At 29.3% G+C, this 20009-nt stretch overlaps 1 protein-coding gene across 1 annotated transcript in view; it reads right to left on the bottom strand.

The window, feature by feature from the left end:
• Positions 1 to 19396, bottom strand: part of LOC107452016 (E3 ubiquitin-protein ligase RNF217) — a 60947-nt gene extending 41551 nt beyond the window's left edge. The window contains exons 1-2 of the mRNA XM_016068292.4: positions 18551 to 19396; positions 6155 to 6320 (exon numbers count right to left, since the gene is read on the bottom strand). Of these exons, the coding sequence (XP_015923778.1) occupies positions 6155 to 6320; positions 18551 to 19164 (780 nt within the window). The 5' untranslated portion in view covers positions 19165 to 19396. The remainder of the gene's footprint in view (positions 1 to 6154; positions 6321 to 18550) is intronic.
• Between the last annotated feature and the right edge of the window lie 613 nt (positions 19397 to 20009).

Here is a 20009-nt window from a genome sequence, read left to right as displayed (position 1 = left end):
ACTTTTCCGGAAGCAATAAAAATAAGATCAAGTGACATTTGAATTAAAAGTATTTTCCCATCCGTCAGATCACCTCGGCGGAAAATGTTTTTCTTGTAACTGTTTCCATTAAAGCTCTCTTAAAGTAAAAACTTTTTTTAACCAAGGTTTTATCAGAACATTTCCTTTCCTATAGAAACAAAATTGGTCAAGCAGTTCGGGTGGTTCTTAGTTTCAAGGAACTTCCAGGTGGTTAGACTGTGACCTCTTTGCATGCCCATTATGGTCAGATGTAGGAAAAGAAGCGTGTTTTTCTTAGAGAAAGGTAAACGATGTGAAAAGGGTGAACAATAAAAAAATTATTTTAGAAAAAAGTAACGAAAAAACAAGTAAAAATACTAAATTTAAAAAGTAATGAAGTACAAGTACGTACTTTCTGCTTTTACTTTCGCTATAGTAACTAGAGTAAAAGTATTGCTATGTATGATGAGGAGTCACTCTATGGCCAGAAGACCATGATCTTTGGCCAAAAGTCAAAAATTAAATTTTCAACTAAAATACGTGTAGGCAGTTTTAATATAGCCCAAATTAAGTATTCATAATCATTCCAAACATTATAATTTACTTTTTGGACCGACGAGAGTACAATGTAATGAAAAATATCTTTAAAATTTTTTTTTAAATGTAACTTTTAAATTTCTATTTCAGAAATATATAAAGGAATTTCACCTTACTGTTACATTTTTATTAGAGTAATTAGTCTGAAATTACAGTACAATTTTTCAATTTGTTGGATTAGTTAATACCCTTGACAAACTTATAGTTTATATCTTATCATTTGACATTTTACAATGTTTAAATGACTTTCGAAACTTAGTTCCAAAAAGTTCCACGAGGTAATTAGCTAAACTTTTTTTGCTATCTTCTTTGATGTTTCTTCTTCCAAAAAAACCTGCCCCATTTTACCCGTATTGCAAAGGTGGACTAAATATACCGAAAAACAAAAACGCGTTATTTTGTAATTAATTCGCGTTATTTTGTAATATTACTTCGGAAATATAATTTGCTTTTCATTTTTAATATAAAATTACGAAAATTATTATATTTTCATGGCTATATTTAATTATTTAAACGTACTATATTCTTTTTTTTATTTTTGCTCGCATTTTGTTTTTTTGTGTGAGTTTTTTTAGTGTATTTCAAAATTTAAACTATGAATTCAGTTTACCTTCACATAAAGAACCCTTCAAAACTTGATTTTACTAAATTTAATGATATAATTTACTGTAATTTATTGGTATTACTAATATAAAGAGTACTACTAGATATCAATTGTATATATTTTGTGGATATTTGCGAGATATTTTTACTGGATATTAGAGAGATATCTTGCTCCTTTAAAAATTTATTTTTACTTAATTTAATTATCTAATAATAAAGAGCAAATTTAAGCTTTACGTCCCGTAATTTTATAAATAAAATTACGAGAAACATTATATAATGTACAGTATACCAAACTCATAATATTAGATAATTTAATTTTGCAAAACAAATTTATGACATTTAATTTTTTTGATAACAATTTTTATCTAAAAATTTACATTTTCACAAATAATTCATAATTTATAATAAAAAAAAAGAAGAGTGAAAAATAAAAAGTGCTGTTGTTAAAAATTCTTCATATTGCAACGAAGATTTTTTTTATTAAGCTGATTTTCTTCAGTTAGCAATGTTTTTTGTCAATTTTGAAAATGAACTGAGAACGAAATAAATATTAATCTGACGAATATTGAATTGAGTGAAGAGGGCGGTTGCAAGTTTGGATCTTTTCGTCAATTTCACTTTTGCATTATTTCGTCAAAATTTTTGATGGTTTTCCATTGATGGACCAACATAATCTTGATACTAATCATCAATAATTCCATCATGAACCCTTATATTTTTTGATAGTAACCAACATATGTATGTAACTATCAGCTCAATGTAGGAATTTGGACTGATTTTTGATGGGCAAACATAAAAAACAAACACATTGTTCTGATGGTATATTCCTGCTTAACCAACAAGAATTATTATTAAACCATTATGGAAATGCATTGTTGTACCATTATGAACCATCACAAATTTCCATCATTGTATCTTAAAAAATCAACTGTTAGAGCGATCATGAAAAGCCATCATCCCAATGTAGGAATTCGGACTGATTTATGATGGTCCAACATTAAAAAAAAATTGTTTTAATGGTATATTCCGGGGAACCAACAAAAATTCCCATCAAACCATCATGGAAATGTTTAGTTGGAAACATCATGGATTGATGGTCTATGAAAATCAAACTTCTCCTGATTGCTAACCATCATAGTATTAATGTAGTAGCGGTTAATTTTCCATCATGAAATGATGGAAGTTTGTTATCATATAAAAAACCATGAGAGCATAATGGAAAATTTTGAAAGATGGTGACCATCAATGGATGATGGACCATCACGAATTGTACTAAAACCAACATAAACCTTCAAAATGTTTAGATGGGACCACCAAGAATTTTGATTTTAGTCTGGAACACTTTAAGGAAATCAAAAAGTTTTTGCAAATAATTATGAAACTTATTTGTCCAAAGATTTAATGCGGAAATATAATTTTATAAAAGTAATTATTAGCTTTTGTAATTTATTTAATAATTGTCGGCAAAAAGTTTTAAATGAAAAAATACAAAGTTAGAGCAAAAAAAAAAAAAAAAAAAAAAAAAAAAAAAAACGAAAACTTTTATATCTTACAATTTAAATTTTTTTTACCATTAAATATAATGAAAAACAATAATAATTAAATACTTTTTTTACTCGGAATTTTATTTAGATAAACATTTTTTATGCTTGCGTGCAAAAATGTTTCGATTTGCACTGACAAAATGCTCCGTGTGAGCATTAAGGGGTTTTCAACCGCTTAACCCAATGCTAACGATGAAGCCGTCCACTTATTGTACCAGCCGTAAGTAAAAGGTTAACTAAAAAGCTAAATCATTGGGACTCTAGCTAGGATGGTTAAAAATGCTTATTTATCTTCAGAGAGTCAATTAATAGTTGTTACCAATTAACATACCTATTTTTTATTTTTTTGGTTTACATTAATGGAGAAAAAACGTTTTAAAGTTAATAGCATTAAAACTAATTTTAGAAAATATTATTATAGGTCAAATATTAGTAATACTTGTCAATAGTATAGTTTTATTACATAGCTGAAACTACGGGAGAGAATTTTACATTATTATTTATCAAAAATATTTGTTGTGGTGTAAAAAACATTTTGATTCGCTATTTTTAATTTTAAATTTAAGAGAAAATAGATGATTGTAATTAAAAGGAATCGAGTATAAAAATGCCATATTGTCATTCTTCTTGATTTTGGTCACTAATGACAGAATTCTGATGAAACAACTGAAAGAAAAAAAAATGTTTCAGTTTTTATACTCATGTCCTAAATTCACGGAGAACAGATTATTGTCGACATACTGACCCAAATGAAGTGAAAACATAATAAAATATGTCAAAAACGAAGATGCAAAATTTCATTAGCATCACAATTCATAAGTGATGTAGAAAAACCATACTCACAATATATTTTATTTTATAACCGTCGTTGAACAGCCGACCCAATTTCATGGGTTTACGACTACTTACGTTCAACTCCGTAGCCTTGTAATTTTGAACCAATCCAGAAGACAAGGAAACTCCTGGATCAGTACCCCCAGAGGTATTGATTTGTTGTGGGAACATGGAGGACTTCGAGACTCGACAGATTTAACGTGCATCAGTCACCATTTACTACACGGGGAGTCTTCGGCTGGCGAGGATCGAACCCACGACCTCTTGGATATGGACCCAGCGCCCTACGATCCCTCCTTGACTGATGCAGAAAAACCATACTCGCCATATAGGAATGACCCTCTACTGATGAAGAAAAACCATACTCGCAAATACAGGAATGACCCCTCTATTGATGTAGAAAAGCCATACTCGCAATATAGTAATGACCTCTCCTGCTATAAAATTCGCACAACGGATTCTTATAGGATGACACATATTTTGAAACTCAAAAGTCTTGGGAAAATATATATCTAGTTTTATATTATTCTGATTCACTCCTTTCACTTTATGGACAAATACAGCATTTATAGAATTGAACTGAGGAGCCTCTGAAAACCTTTCATACAGCATTAAGTATCAGGAAAGTTCTTTCCTGACACTCAGAGAAACAAGAAACATTAAGTTCTTTACTGATAAGTCTCTCAAAATCACTATGCATGTAGAGGTGAGTCTGGACTTAGACCTGCTCTTAGTACGAAAAACAGAGGATCAATAAAAAAAAATATAGGATTTTTATGCTGTTTTGTATGCCCAAGTCAAAATACTTGATGATTTTCCATTGATGGAACAACTTAATCTTGATGGTAACCATCAATAATTCCATCATGAGCCATTATATTTTTGAGGTAACCAACATAAGAAACCATCACCCCAATGTAGGAATTTGAACAGATCTATGATGGTCCTACATAAGAATAGCAATTTGTTTTGATAGTTTGTTCATGTTGAACCATCAATAATTCCCTCATGAGCCATTATATTTTTGAGGTAACCATTATAAGAAACAATCACCCCAATGTAGGAATTTGAACTGATCTATGATGGTCCTACATAAGAATAGCAATTTGTTTTGATAGTTTGTTCATGTTGAACCATCAATAATTCCATCATGAGCCATTATATTTTTGAGGTAACCATTATAAGAAACCTCACCCCAATGTAGGAATTTGAACTGATCTATGATGGTCCTACATAAGAATAGCAATTTGTTTTGATAGTTTGTTCATGTTGAACCATCAGAAATTTCCATCATAGTTTCTTAGGAATCAAACGTTGGAACGATCATGAACAACCACCATCCCAGTGTAGGAATTCGGACTGATTTATCATGGTCCAACATAAAAACAAAACAAATTGTTTTGATGGTATATTCCTGAGAACCAACAAGAATTCCCATTAAACCATCATGGAAATATATAGTTAGAACCATCACGGATCATCAGTGATTGTTGGTCCATGAGAATCAAACTTCTTTTGATGGTTAACCATCATAGTATTAAAGTAACATTTTCCATCATGCAATAATGGAAGTTTGTTGGCATATCAAAAACCATGAACGCATAATGGAAAATGTTGGATGAAGGTGACCATCATAAATCGCAATGAAACCATCAAAATGTTTTGATGGGATCATCAAGAATTTTGACTTTGGTGACTTAAAAGTAAATTTAGCAGCACAATTATTGTCTGGTCAAAAAAGCATCTCCACAGTTTTCTTAGATAATCAATGTTCCACCTTCTTTCCAGTGGTAGCAAAATGTCTTGGTAAATAAATGCGTTTCAAAATGTCCACCATTATATAAGAATAATTTAAAACATGATCCAGTTATCAAATGATTTTAAAGTGTTGGAAAAATCGTTTCTTTTTCAATACTTTATAAATCAGCGGCATCCATGGATAGTATCTGACTTTTTATTTGTTGGAACATCATTTGTAAATACTTATTTGCAAAATAATCATTTACTAATCATTTTACAAAAGCCTCCGGTTTATCCTTACATAAATTTTGTCAGGCAAGGAAATCTTTGAATTTATTCCGGAAAAAGTAATTTAAGAAATATATGTTGAACTTCGAAAATGCTTGCAGAAAATACTGATTCACCCAAAATAAATTTGGTAATAATTCATAAGTTCTGCTTTTATTTTAATACCATGAACATGTGCAGAGTATTATGGACTCAAGAAAATTATTTATGAAGAAAAGCTATTATTAATTTATTAAGAAAAACTATTTCGTATTATGGGATTTCAACATTGATTTAAAGTTCTCTAACTTTTATAGCAGTCGCATTTTAAATCACCTTTGAAAATAAGAAACTTATGAAATTCTTTCTGAAAATGAAATTCACACACTTTAGACGTTTCTCCGAATTTTATAATCGCTTGACTTGTTAAATTTTTCTTTCTTTCTTTCTCTTTTATTTTTCAATTTTAAAAGAATAAAGTTTTTTTTTGTAAATATTTTTAAAACAATAAATACAAAATAAGAAATTTGTAATATGAAGTTGAATCATTATTTCAGACAACTTACCTTGCATTTAGGACATTTTTGAGCGTTTAATTGGCCATGATTTCGTTCCTTGGCCCATGATCTGAGAAGTCTATCACCTTTTTGGAACTGCTTGCACGTTAATACATCATGCCATGGTGCATGACAGTTGAAGCACCATTCCAGATGACAGGAAGGGCAGGTAATGCTAGAAAAAAAAAATTATTTTTTAAATTCACATAAAAGGTCGCAAAATCGCGAAGTTTTTTTTTCTTGAACTGGTTTCTTCCGTAACTCTTTCTGACCAAACGAATAATTGTTTCCCAACTCAAGTAGAAATTGGTAGTTTTATTTCTTAGCAAGGATTCTGAAAATAAACAATAATGCTAGTCACTGCGGAACATAATGTAATATAAATACAGTCGGACCTCTATTTAACGAAGTCGCTATATAACGATAATAAGTTCGGTATATGAAAAATTCGTTGAATTGAAAATCAGTCATTGAAATGCTTAAACAACACAAAACAGGTTTTAAATTCATAAACATTAGACATATTTAAAATAGAAATTGATACATCTTTATCTCGTAATAAACCAGTAACTATTACTTATTTTATTAATCTTAGCCGTAAAAGAAATCTGCATGGAAAGCAAGAATCGAACAAAACATTATCAAGTGTTATACTCTTGGGCGGATCGTGAATTTGTGGGGCCCTGGGCGGAAGCCACTCAAGGGCCCTAATAGCCATTTTGTCAAGAAACTGCTTTCTATAGTGATGTAGATAAGTATATAGAAAAAAATAGGACAATAAAATAATTTTATTTATTTTTTATTTATTTATTTTTTATTTATTTATTTTTATTTGTGTATACAAACAGCCACTGTACAACATTATTCTCCCACCTTCCTCTTCACCATTACAATAAATTGTTTTAGAATACACAAATGTATATCAATAACTTTTCAAACAAAGACAGAAAGGCTATAAAAAGTTATCTGTTAGTAAACATTAGTTATTCAATTTCATGAGCAAAAGTTTAATGAATTTCTTTAAACCCCTTCCTCCTCACCATTTCAATAATTTGTATTAGAATACTCAATTGTATATCAATAACTATTCAAACAAAGACAGAAAAGTTATTAAAAGTTATCTGTTGGTAAACATTAGTTATTCTTTTTCTATGAGCAAATAATTAATGAATTTTTCTTCACCATTTCAATAATTTGTTTTAGAATACTCAATTGAATATCAATAACTTTTCAAACAAAGACAGAAAGGCCATAAAAAGTTTTCTGTTAGTAAGCATTACTTATTCTTTTTATGAGAAAAAGTTTAATGAATTTCTCTTCACCATTTCAATAATTTGTTTTAGATTACACAATTGTATATCAATAACTTTTCAAACAAAGTCAGAAAGGCTATAAAAAGTTTTCTGCTAGTAAATATTAGTTATTCTTTTTATGAGCAAAAGATTAATGAATTTCTTTACACCCCTTCCTCGTCACTATTTTAATAATTTGTTTTAGAATACACGATTGTATATCAAAAACTTTTCAAACAAAGACAGAAAGGTTATATAAAGTTATTTGTTGGCAACATTAGTTATTCCTCTTTATGAACAAAAGTTAAATGAATTTTTTTAAACCCCTTTCTCTTCACCCTTTCAATAATTTGTTTTAGAATACTCAATTGTATATCAATAACTTTTCAAACAAAGACAGAAAAGCTATGGAAAGTTATATGATAAAGATTAGTTATTCTATTTCTGCAAGCAAAAGTTTAATGCAATTCTTTAAACCCCTTCCTCTTCACCATTTCCATAATTTGTTTTAGAATACTCAATAGTATATCAATAACTATTCAAACAAAGACAGAAAGGTTATAAAAAGTTATCTGAAGGCAACATTAGTTATTCTTTTTTACGAGCAAAAGTTTAATGAATTTCTCTTCGCCATTTCAATAATTTGTCTTAGAATACTCAATTGTGTATCAATAACTTTTCAAACAGGGACAGAAAGGCTATAAAATATTATCTGTTAGTAAACATCAGTTATTCTTTTTTATGAGAAAAAGTTTAATGAATTTAGTTAAACCCCTTCTTCTTCACCATGTCAATAATTTGTTTTAGAATACTCAATTGTATATCAATAACTTTTCAAACAAACACAGAATAGCTACAAAAAGTTATCTGCTAGTAAAGATCAGTTATTCTTTTTTAGGAACAAAAGTTTAATGGATTCTATTAAACACCTTCCTCTTCACCTTTTGAATAATTTGTTTCAGAATACTCAATTGTATATCAACAACTTTTCAAACAAAGACAGTAGAGCTATAAAGTTATATGTTAGTAAAGATTAGTTATTCTATTTTTATGAACAAAAGTTTAAAGAATTTCTTTAAACCCCTTCCTCTTCACCCTTTCAATAATTTGTTTTAGAATACTCAATTGTATATCAATAACTATTCAAACAAAGACAGATAAGCTATAAAAAGTCATCTGTTAGAAAAGATTAGTTATTCTTTTTTATGAGCAAAAGTTTAATGAATTTCTTTAAACCCCTTCCTCTTCTCCCTTTCAATAATTTGTTTTAGAATGCTCAATTGTCTATCATTAACTTTTCAAACAAAGACAGATAACCTATAAAAAGTTATCTGTTAGTAAAGATTAATTATTATTTTTCATGAGCAAAAGTTTAATGAATTTCTCTTCACCATTTCAATAATTTGTTTTAGAATAGTCAATTGTATATCAATAACTTTTCAAACAAGGACAGAAAGGCTATAAAATATTATCTGTTAGTAAACATCAGTTATTCTTTTTTATGAGCAAAAGTTTAATGAATTTAGTTAAACCCCTTCTTCTTCACCATGTCAATAATTTGTTTTAGAATTCTAAATTGTATGTCAATAACTATTCAAACAAAGGCAGAAAGGTTATATAAAGTTATTTGTTGGCAACATTAGTTATTCCTTCTCTATGAGCAAAATTTTAATGCATTTCTTTAAACCCCTTCCTCTTCACCATTTCCATAATTTGTTTTAGAATACTCAATAGTATATCAATAACTATTCAAACAAAGACAGAAAGGTTATAAAAAGTTATCTGATGGCAACATTAGTTGTTTACGAACAAAAGTTAAATGAATTTCTATAAACCCCATCCTCTTAACCATGTTAGTAATTTGTTTTAGAATACTCAATTGTATATCAATAACTTTTCAAACAAGGACAGAAAGGCTATAAAATATTATCTGTTAGTAAACATCAGTTATTCTTTTTTATGAGCAAAAGTTTAATGAATTTAGTTAAACCCCTTCTTCTTCACCATGTCAATAATTTGTTTTAGAATACTCAATTGTATATCAATAACTTTTCAAACAAGGACAGAAAGGCTATAAAATATTATCTGTTAGAAAACATCAGTTATTCTTTTTTATGAGCAAAAGTTTAATGAATTTAGTTAAACCCCTTCTTCTTCACCATGTCAATAATTTGTTTTAGAATACTCAATAGTATATCAATAACTATTCAAACAAAGACAGAAAGGTTATAAAAAGTTATTTGATGGCAACATTAGTTATTCTTTTTTACGAGCAAAAGTTTAATGAATTTCTCTTCACCATTTCAATAATTTGTCATAGAATACTCAATTGTAAATCAATAACTTTTCAAACAGGGACAGAAAGGCTATGAAATATTATCTGTTAGTAAACATCAGTTATTCTTTTTTATGAGAAAAAGTTTAATGAATTTAGTTAAACCCCTTCTTCTTCACCATGTCAATAATTTGCTTTAGAATACTCAATTGTATATCAATAACTTTTCAAACAAAGACAGAATAGCTACAAAAAGTTATCTGTTAGTAAAGATTAGTTATTCTTTTTTAGGAACAAAAGTTTAATGGATTCTATTAAACACCTTCCTCTTCACCTTTTGAATAATTTGTTTCAGAATATTCAATTGTATATCAACAACTTTTCAAACAAAGACAGTAGAGCTATAAAGTTATATGTTAGTAAAGATTAGTTATTCTATTTTTATGAACAAAAGTTTAATAAATTTCTTTAAACCCCTTCCTCTTCACCCTTTCAATAATTTGCTTTAGAATACTCAATTGTATATCAATAACTATTCAAACAAAGACAGATAAGCTATAAAAAGTTATCTGTTAGTAAAGATTAGTTATTCTTTTTCATGAGCAAAAGTTTAATGAATTTCTCTTCACCGTTTCAATAATTTGTTTTAGAATACTCAATTGTATATCAATAACTTTTCAAACAAGGACAGAAAGGCTATAAAATATTATCTGTTAGTAAACATCAGTTATTCTTTTTTATGAGCAAAAGTTTAATGAATTTAGTTAAACTCTTTCGTCTTCACAATGTCAATAATTTGTTTTTGAATTCTAAATTGTATGTCAATAACTATTCAAACAAAGACAGAAAGGTTATATAAAGCTATTTGTTGGAAACATTAGTTATTCCCTTTTATGAGGAAAAGTTAAATGAATTTCTTTAAACCCCTTCCTCCTCTCCCTTTCAATAATTTGTTTTAAAATACTCAATTGTATATCAATAACTTTTCAAACAAAGACAGTAAAGCTCAAAAATGTTATCTGTTGGTAAAGATTATTTATTCTTTTTTATGAGCAAAAGTTTAATGAATTTCCTTCTACCCCTTTCTCTTCGCCCTTTCAATAATTTGTTTTAGAATACTCAATTTTATATCAATTTTATATCAATTTTAAACAAAGACTGAAAAGCTGTAAAAATTTATCTGTTAGTAAAGATTAGTTATTCTTTCTTATGAGCAAAAGTTTAAAGAATTTCATTAATCCCTTTCCTCTTCACCTTTTCAATAATTTGTTTTAGAATACACAATTGTATATCAATACGTTTTCAAACAAAGACAGAAAAGCTATCAAAAGTTTTCTGTTAGTAAAGATTTGTTATTCTTTTTTACGAGCAAAAGTTTAATGAATTTCTTTAATCCCCTTCCTCTTCTGCCTTTCAATAATTTGTTTTAGAATACTCAATTTTATATCAATAACTTTTCGAATAAAGACAGAAAAGCTGTTAAAAGTTATCCGTTAGTAAACATTAGTTATTCTTTTTTATGAGTTTAATGACAAGAATCATATGGAGTAAAAATTTGAACAACTTATTATTTTCTCTCGTTTTTTTTTAATTCGAAGTTATGATCAATATTTAATTAACATTAAATGTATATTGATCAGTTGATTCCTTTTTATGATAGTAAATGTTTTGTTTGTTTTAATTGTGTTTTCAATAATATAATATAAAAATGTTTTTCTTTAATGTTAGTTTCATTTATCTTAAATATAGCATTGAAAATATTAAGGTGCATTTAAAATTACTCAATTTGTGTACTTGCAATAATTGAAGGATAATTTTAGATTGGTGTGCTTTTATAAGGTATGTTTTAATTTGAATAAATCGCTTTCACTTAAAAAATATTTAATAAATGTAGTAATTTAGTTATAAGTTTTCAGTAATATATTTTAAGTATAATAATTTCAAGTATTAATTTAACTTGTTTTTTTTTAAATTTGTAAACTTGTGCTATGCCTAAATCTAGATTTGTTTTTCTTATAATTCCATCTTTTTAATGAACTGTTCACAGACTTTTAATCTCATTCATATTACAGTCAGGAAAAAGCTTTTCTCTCTTTAGATGAACTTTCTTGTGAAGCCTTGTTTACTTTTTGTTATAATTTTATAAGCCTCACAATAGCATTATTAATATGCCCCGTGGTAGAATCCTTTCTGCAAGATACTTTCAACAATAATAAAGATATAACTTGCAAATTAATCTCATTCATATTACAGTCAGGAAAAAGCTTCTCTCTCCTTAGATGAACTTTCTTGTGAAGCCTTGTTTACTTTTTGTTATAATTTTATAAGCCTCACAATAGCATTATTAGTATGCCCCGTGGTAGAATCCTTTCTGCAAGATACTTTCAACAATAACAAAGATATAATTTAAGGTTATTTTTTTGAATTCAATATGCAATATTTTTTTGATTCACGCTTTTTGTTGGGGGATTTCCTTTATTGCATTTTGCAAATCATCATCACATTAAACATATAAAATATCATGAAATCTGTGGCAGTAATTACCGAAACACAGATCGAAATTACGCGACACTTACTCAAAAGCATGTTTCGTTCCATTGATTATTGTAATGAATAATATCGTATGAAAAATATCGAGAATTATGTGGAAATCAAAAGCAATAACTGCCAAAAAAATCGATAGAATCATTGCCTTAAAAAGCGCAATTCGAATTGACGACAGAAATATATCGGGATATCTTAAAGCCACGTGAAAATCAATAACTACTGAAACTACAATCAAACTTGATTTACGATATCGTCATAAATTGAGCGATTCAAAAATGATTATTTATTTGCGCGATTCAAATTTCTACTGAAAAGCAAACCAAATTTTTTTACTTCCCAAAAGAAAAATCTTTATGCAAGAACTGTACAGTTCTGCGTCGCCATGATTCTGCCACGGGGTTAATATGAAAAGAGCTTTAAAAAACCCTCCAGTGTCCGTTAATAAGGAAAAAGAAAACAATTCATGAGTAATATTTCAGTAAATACACCACGTTTGCAAGGTGTTATATTTTCTTCTGACAATTTTTGAAAACTTGGCATTTTCTTAAAATTTTGTACTTAATGTAAAATATTATAATTTTTAGAGCTGTTGCAAGGAGTGGAAATATTGCTCAAAAATTCTGAAAAAAAATATTTTATGCTATACACAACGTTTGAGTGGTAATTTGTTTTTGTATAACACTTTTTGAAAATTAAAAAAAAATTTTCCTGAAAAATTTAAAATTTTTATTGGGAATGAAGATGATGCATAAAAAATGCGAAAAAATTCACGTAAGCATATAAAACTTTTGGGAGGTTTTTTAATTACTTTCGCTAATTCCTGCACAAAACTCTGGTTAAATCACTTGTGAAAAGTCCTTACTATAAAATGACTGAATGTAACCTCCGGTAATATTATGCTAAATAATTTTTTTTAATGTAATCGTCGTTGAACTGCCGACTCAATTTTTGGGCTCATAATGTTCAACTCCATAGCCTTGTAATTTTGAACCTAATCCAGAAGACAAGGGAACTTCTGGATAGAGTATTGGAAGGAATTTGCCTTCGTGGAGGACATTTTGATGGAATTAACCCGTATTTGCGTTTCATGGAGAAGAAGACCACGTCCCACTGTTAGTCTGAAGGTAAAGGGATTCCTTTACCTTCATTTAATACTTGGATAATGCTCAAAGGAGTTGAGTATAAGTTGCTTACAATTAAGTTTTTTTTTTTCCAACTTTGATTGAGAACGATGTTCTCGATACATGGTAACCGAGTGTCTTGCGTTTGTAATATATAATATAACCGTTGTTGAACAGCCGACCCAATTTTCGGGTTGATGATTACTAATGTTCAACTACGTAGCCTTCCTCCCACGGTTAACCTGACGGCAAAGGGACTCCAACCCATGATACCACTGAGGATATTTTACGTCAGTACTGTCGTCGGTGCAAGCCGGATGCGGTTTTGTATCGACCAGCCATCAGTGGGATTCGAGCCCGGTTCACCTCATTGGAATGCGAACGCTCTATCCCCTCAGCAAACGCGGTTCATGTTAAGTAATAGTGAATTTTACCTTGTAAACTTTTATTGGTTGCTTTCGTTTATTTAACAATTCAAAGTAGCCCAAATGCAAAGGGCACAACAGTCACTAAGCTAAATATTAGTTTTAAGCACTCTGGCTAGTTAGAAAATAATTACTTTAATTTATTGATAAAATGGCGATAAATTTTTCTTGGCTAAAAACAATTGAAACTGGGAAAATAGCTTCAATAGAGAGATTAATATTTTGATAGCATGAAAGTGAATTAATTAATAAGAATGGTTTTTAAAAGAATGAGTTTCAGAAGGAAAACATTCAAATGAGTTAAGATTGGATTAAATAATTAGCTCACTTTCATTTCTTTAAGTTATGAAAAACAGGGATTTTAAAAATAATTGTGACAGGAGTAGTTAAGTCTTCCCGATACTCTAGTACTCACACTGTTCTAAAATTATGTCTGTCCATCCAATTAACATTTTTGATGATTTTGTAACCATTTACAAATAGTATGCTTATAAAACCATGAATTACTGTTTTTTAACCATTTACAACTAGCATTTTGCAAAATATATTTAACTAGACCAGGGCTGTCCAACTGGCGGCCCGCCAACTTCTTTTTCAGTCTGATCGGCCTCAGTTCTCCCATTAAAATGTAAGCAAATTGTTTTATAATCCTTCTGTTCCATTGTTTAATAATTAATAATTCAACTATTAATTGTTATTGTATAAGAGCTAAGAGGGTATTGTTTAACTTTTTCAAACTGCGGCCTGCCAGGTGATCAGTGACCGGAATTCTGGCCCGTGGGCTCTTTGCAGTTGGACAGCCCTGAACTAGACAATAGGAGCTTTTCGAGTGCTCTTCTTCGTGTGTTGAAGAGTGGAGGAAATATTGTGGTGTCAATAATGGGACCATGGTCATGATTAGCCCGGTCGGCTATGATAAGTACGCAGCTGCATAGAACTAAGTGGCTTCATTCTGGTTGTTTAACCCTATTAATTGAAAACAGTCTATAAACTGTTTTTCTCACACTTAGCAGCTTGATTACTATTTTATTTTTGATTATTTGACGCTTTTGATTGAATATGGTAAAATAATCATTAAATAAATTGTTATTCAAATTTATTTTTCGAGAAATTTCTAAGAGTGCATTAGTATGTATAAATTCAGGGAATAATTCTTCATAAATTCTTTTTGGTATTGATTTCTTGCTTTTTTTTTATAACGAAAGTTTTCTAATGTTAATACTGTAAAATATTTATGAATAAACTTTTGAATGAGCTCGTAAAAAAATCTGAGTAACTGATGTAGAAGAAATATTTTTAACATATAGAGAAAATACAAGCATTGCTTTTCAATGAGGAAATAATAATAGAGTTATTGGCTGAATAGTTCTTGAGGAATTTGATTTTTAAATACACAACTTTCTAAAATGAGATAACTTATAATCTTATTGACTCAATTCGATCAAAATTTGTATTTTGGTCCTTAAAAGGACATCTTTTAAAATTATGTAAAATTTGTTTGCCTTACAATTTGAAAAACTTTCACTATTATTTAATTACAGTTGAGTTTCGATTTGCTTAAAAAGATAAGAAAGAGATAAAATGCAAAAAAACATAATTAACGATTCCAAACTTTTGATCGTTCTCCTGTCCCGGGGCATCGATTTTCCAGATTGCAGGTGCTTCTATATTTTGGAGAGCATTATATTTTTGGGAGGGGACCGAATGAAATTCTTAATTTGACGGAATAGGCATGTAATTCATTAGTTTCAAGAAAAAAAAGTATTTCGTTGCTAATTTTTTTCACTCTACGCTATTTTTCATCAATATATTACTGATTTACAATTTTATGCATAATTATTCCAGTAAATGAGCCGTTATTGGTCAGTAAGTAAGGTATTGAACTGTTTTATTTTTTATTATATTTTATAACAGCCGACCCAATTTTTGGGATTACGACTACTTATGTTCAACTCCGTAACCTTGTAATTTTGAACCCAATCCAGAAGACAAAGGAACTTCTAGATCAAGTGTTAGGTGCCTTCGTGGAGGACTTTTTGATGGAGCTAACCCCGTTACATGGAGACAACGAGATCCTCCCACGGTTAGTCTGACGGCAAGGGGACTTCCGTCTACCACTAAGGATATTTCACGTCAGTACTGTGGTCGGTGCAAGCCGGGTGTGGAATTTAAATCGACCAGCCATCGCCGGGATTCGTACCCGGTACACCTCATTAGGGGGCAAACGCTCTATCCCCTCAGCCATCACGGCGCTCATGTTAAGTAATAAATACTATACCCCTGACCCATAACTGCTGGGTTTTGAACTGTTGTGAAGAACTGGGATTCAATTCCCAGCAAGACAAAGCATTAGATCAATGAGTACCAACTTAACAAGGAATGAAAACGCAATTCTGACAACATTGCAGGTCATAGGTCGCGAAATTGAGAAGTCTTTGAAGTCACAGAATAGGTCGCGAATTGAGAAGTCACAGAATAGGCTGTTGCTGGAATGCTTTACTTTTATTCTAGTCAATAAGTGAAAGAAATAATTAACCATTTTATAAGTAAATAAATTAAAATAAAAATAAAAATTTTCATGAATCGAATAACAAACAATTTGTCGTCGCATACGGAAGTAAGAAAGGACAGCACGATAAGCAAATGATGATATACTCGTTATTATTTTATATAAATATTTACCCTTAATTAAAATGCTCCAAATTATTATTTATGTAAATGGAAGAGGATAATTTTTGCTTTTGTATAACATTTCGAAGCAAAATTTGCTGAATTGCGAAAAGGGAGGACACAGTGACCTCCCCGTCACTCAGGGTATTCACTTTTTTCGCAATGTACAACGAAAAAGCCACACAAAAACTGCAACAAATGCAAATTTATAATTTCTAAGCTTAGTAAAAAAAGAGGGGGGGGGGCAAAATAACTAGGGCCCTCATTGGACCAATATTCACGAATCTTTGCTCAATAAGGGCTCCAAAAGCCACTAATTTCCAACATTTGGACCTGGATACAGTTGTCCGATTTATCCGATATTTTACAGCCACTTTACAACCAATATCGGTCGTATATAGAGTTTTCATTATTCAGCCAATATAGGCTTTATATTGACCGTATATAGGCAGATATTTGCCCTATATAGAAGCATTATTAAAAACATGTTCATACAGATCACATATTGGGGCCAAGAAAAAATTGTTGTTAGGGAAATGAATGTCTGGGGGGCATCATTTTGCGAATATTTTAAACAGAAAAATATTTTAAAATATGTTAGTTTCATGAAACAGGAATTTTTCCGATTCGTATTGAATTTTTAAAAAAGTATTTTAAATATCCCAGAAAAATTTAAAAAATGAATTAAAATTGAAGAAAATTTAAATATAATAAGTCTTACTACAAAAATTAAATCGATCTGTCAAAACTTTTGATGTTTTATCCAATTTATTCCGTTAGAAGGGAATTCAAGTGACCTTAAAATAAATATTATATTTAAAATCTGTTTATGTGACATTTATTTTATTCATTCCATTGAATAAAAAGTCCTATTTTTAATTTTATTTATTGTATTGTAGGTGACTTAATGCGTGCTTTTTTATTTGACATTAAGAATAAGACCTAATCATAGAATTCAGGAAGTACGTTCTTTGTGTTGTGCATTAAACATTACGCCAAAAATTACTAAATAAATGCACTACACAGATTGAGTAAATTCCGTCAATTGATTAAAAAGAACATAAATTATTCTAAAGTTTTCAAACATTCAAAAACAATTGCTTCTTATTAACATTCATACGAATAATTGAGCAAATGGAACAAATAAAAAAGCGTCTAGATGAAGAATAAGCTTAAATAGGATAGGATAATATTCTAAACAAATAGCGGATAAGTTATATTACTGTGTGGTTCGAAAAAGCAATTTAGTGTTTTGATGCTTGTTTAAAAAAATAACTAACAAAACATTATTTTGACAAGAAATAGATTGAAGGAAGAACTTATTTATCCACTCTTAAAGTAGTTTTTGAAGTATTTTCTTACGTTTTTAGGAAACATTTTTGAAACAAATTCACGCATTCTTACGCATAAAATATAGGAGTATTCAAAAAATGCAACCTTTGCAATTCTGATTTTTCTAGCAAATGTATTGTTTAAGGTAACCTGATGAAAAAAGTTATTATAATGATAATTTTATTTAAATAGAAAGGTATTAAAGTAGCGAGTGCATAAATATAAATAGAATTAATCTGCTATTATTTAAGTATTTTCTTATGTTTTTACGAAACATTTTTGAAACAAACTTACGCATTCTTACACATAAAATATAGGAGTATTCAAAGAATTGCTGATTTTTCCAACAAATGTATTGTTTAAGGTGACCTGATGATAAAAGTTATTATAATTATGATTTTATTTAAATAGAAATGTATTAAAGTAATGAGAGCATAAATATAAATAGAATTAATCTGCTATTATGTAAGTATTTTCTTATGTTTTTACGAAACATTTTTGAAACAAACTTACGCATTCTTACACATAAAATATAGGAGTATTCAAAGAATTACTGATTTTTCCATTGCTTAAGGTGACCTGATGATAAAAGTTATTATAATGATAATTTTATTTAAATAGAGAAGTATTAAAGTGTGCATAAATATAAATAGAATTTTATAAATATTTAAATAAAATTATACTTTCTCAATAAAATAATGTATTCAGAATATTTAAAATCACAGGAACCAAAAAGTACTTACTTAGGAAAATGATTATCCTTTTTGTGTTTTTTTGTAAGGTGACTGCATCGAGGGCACGTTTTTGTGCTCAAGTCCTGATTAGCTAGCACTAGTAATTTGTTAAATTTATCTTTGTCCACTTTATTTAACCGAACTGAAATTTCATCTCTGTGAACAAAAACATTACACTCTGTGTTACAACATTCAATTTTGACGAGACCATTATTAATCTTGAAAGAAAGATAAATTTGTAAACAATTGGAACAGACAGGAAAATAACAGCATGATCGTCGATATAACCACTGTGAATCAAAACAAATACCACATTCATAAAATTCTCCAACTTCTTTAGGATGATTTTCCATAAGTCTTTCCAAAACCATACGCATTTCGGACAATTCTCTGACTATCATGTCATCGGGGGACATTACCCTATAACGAGGAACTTCTTTTTCAACAAACTCTTCAGGATCAGATTGAGGATGATATCTTCCAAGTTGAGGTGGTTCAGAACCAGCTGAAACCACGAAACAGTCTAATAAAAAATGAATATGATCCATTGAACCATCAAGCCACATGTCCTTAAAACGTCTCACAGAGTCTTTCATATAAATATTGTCTTGTTTCAAAGCCATATTGTAAAGAAAATCATTAAAATGAAATCATAATCTATTTAATACGATCCATATTAAAGAGCGAGATATTCATGAACGATCGATAAATTAATCATTATTTCCACACAGAACACTGAAAAAAAAAAAAAAAAACACTTCCTGTTGTCATTCATTACGATTCCCTTTTTCGAGCCTGCTTTTTAAGTTGCATAGCTCGTTTGCTTCCTACTTCCTACTATTCACAATTCCGTACAGGTTTCGCTCCAAGGGTTATTCTCCTTCGCCAAGGACTTTCGAAAATGTCGCCAAGACGCCGTTTTTTTAATTAACAATTCAGTAATATTTTAATAAAAATTGGTTTAATTTGACGCTTGATGTACAAAGGTTTATTTTAATGTACAAGGGTTTTATTTCTTGCAAATTTATTTAATGGGTGAATTAGTAAAAAGCTGGCATTATTTATTTTTTAATAGCAAAGCACCTATATAACTTTTGATCTAATGATATTAGATTTTCATTTAGCAACATGTAATCTTATTCTTAAATGTGGTAATTAATAAGAGGAAAAGGAAATTAGACAAACAGATTTTCAGTGTTTAAATAAATAAAAAAAAACTTTTTTTTCGCCTAATTTTGTTTATAAAAGTATGGAAGTAACTACAGCCCCTGGCCAAATTCTTAGACGCACTATAAAATTCAAAGTAAAACCTTAATTAACAGGTGATAATAGACAGTTTTATTGTTTTTACGAGGGTGAATCAGATTTTGCACTTGTTCACGTTCGTGTATCAATTGGTAAGCATTGCAATGCAATACGTTAAAAATAAATACAAATAGGAAGTATATAAAAAATCTCATGATTAAAA

The sequence above is a fragment of the Parasteatoda tepidariorum genome, chromosome 11 (assembly GCF_982258835.1).
Source record: "Parasteatoda tepidariorum strain Cologne lab strain chromosome 11, Ptep-v5.0, whole genome shotgun sequence".
In the NCBI taxonomy this organism is placed as follows: Eukaryota; Metazoa; Arthropoda; class Arachnida; order Araneae; family Theridiidae; genus Parasteatoda; species Parasteatoda tepidariorum.
Note: the sequence above shows the minus strand (reverse complement) of the source record. Positions and strands in the feature narration are given on the sequence as shown.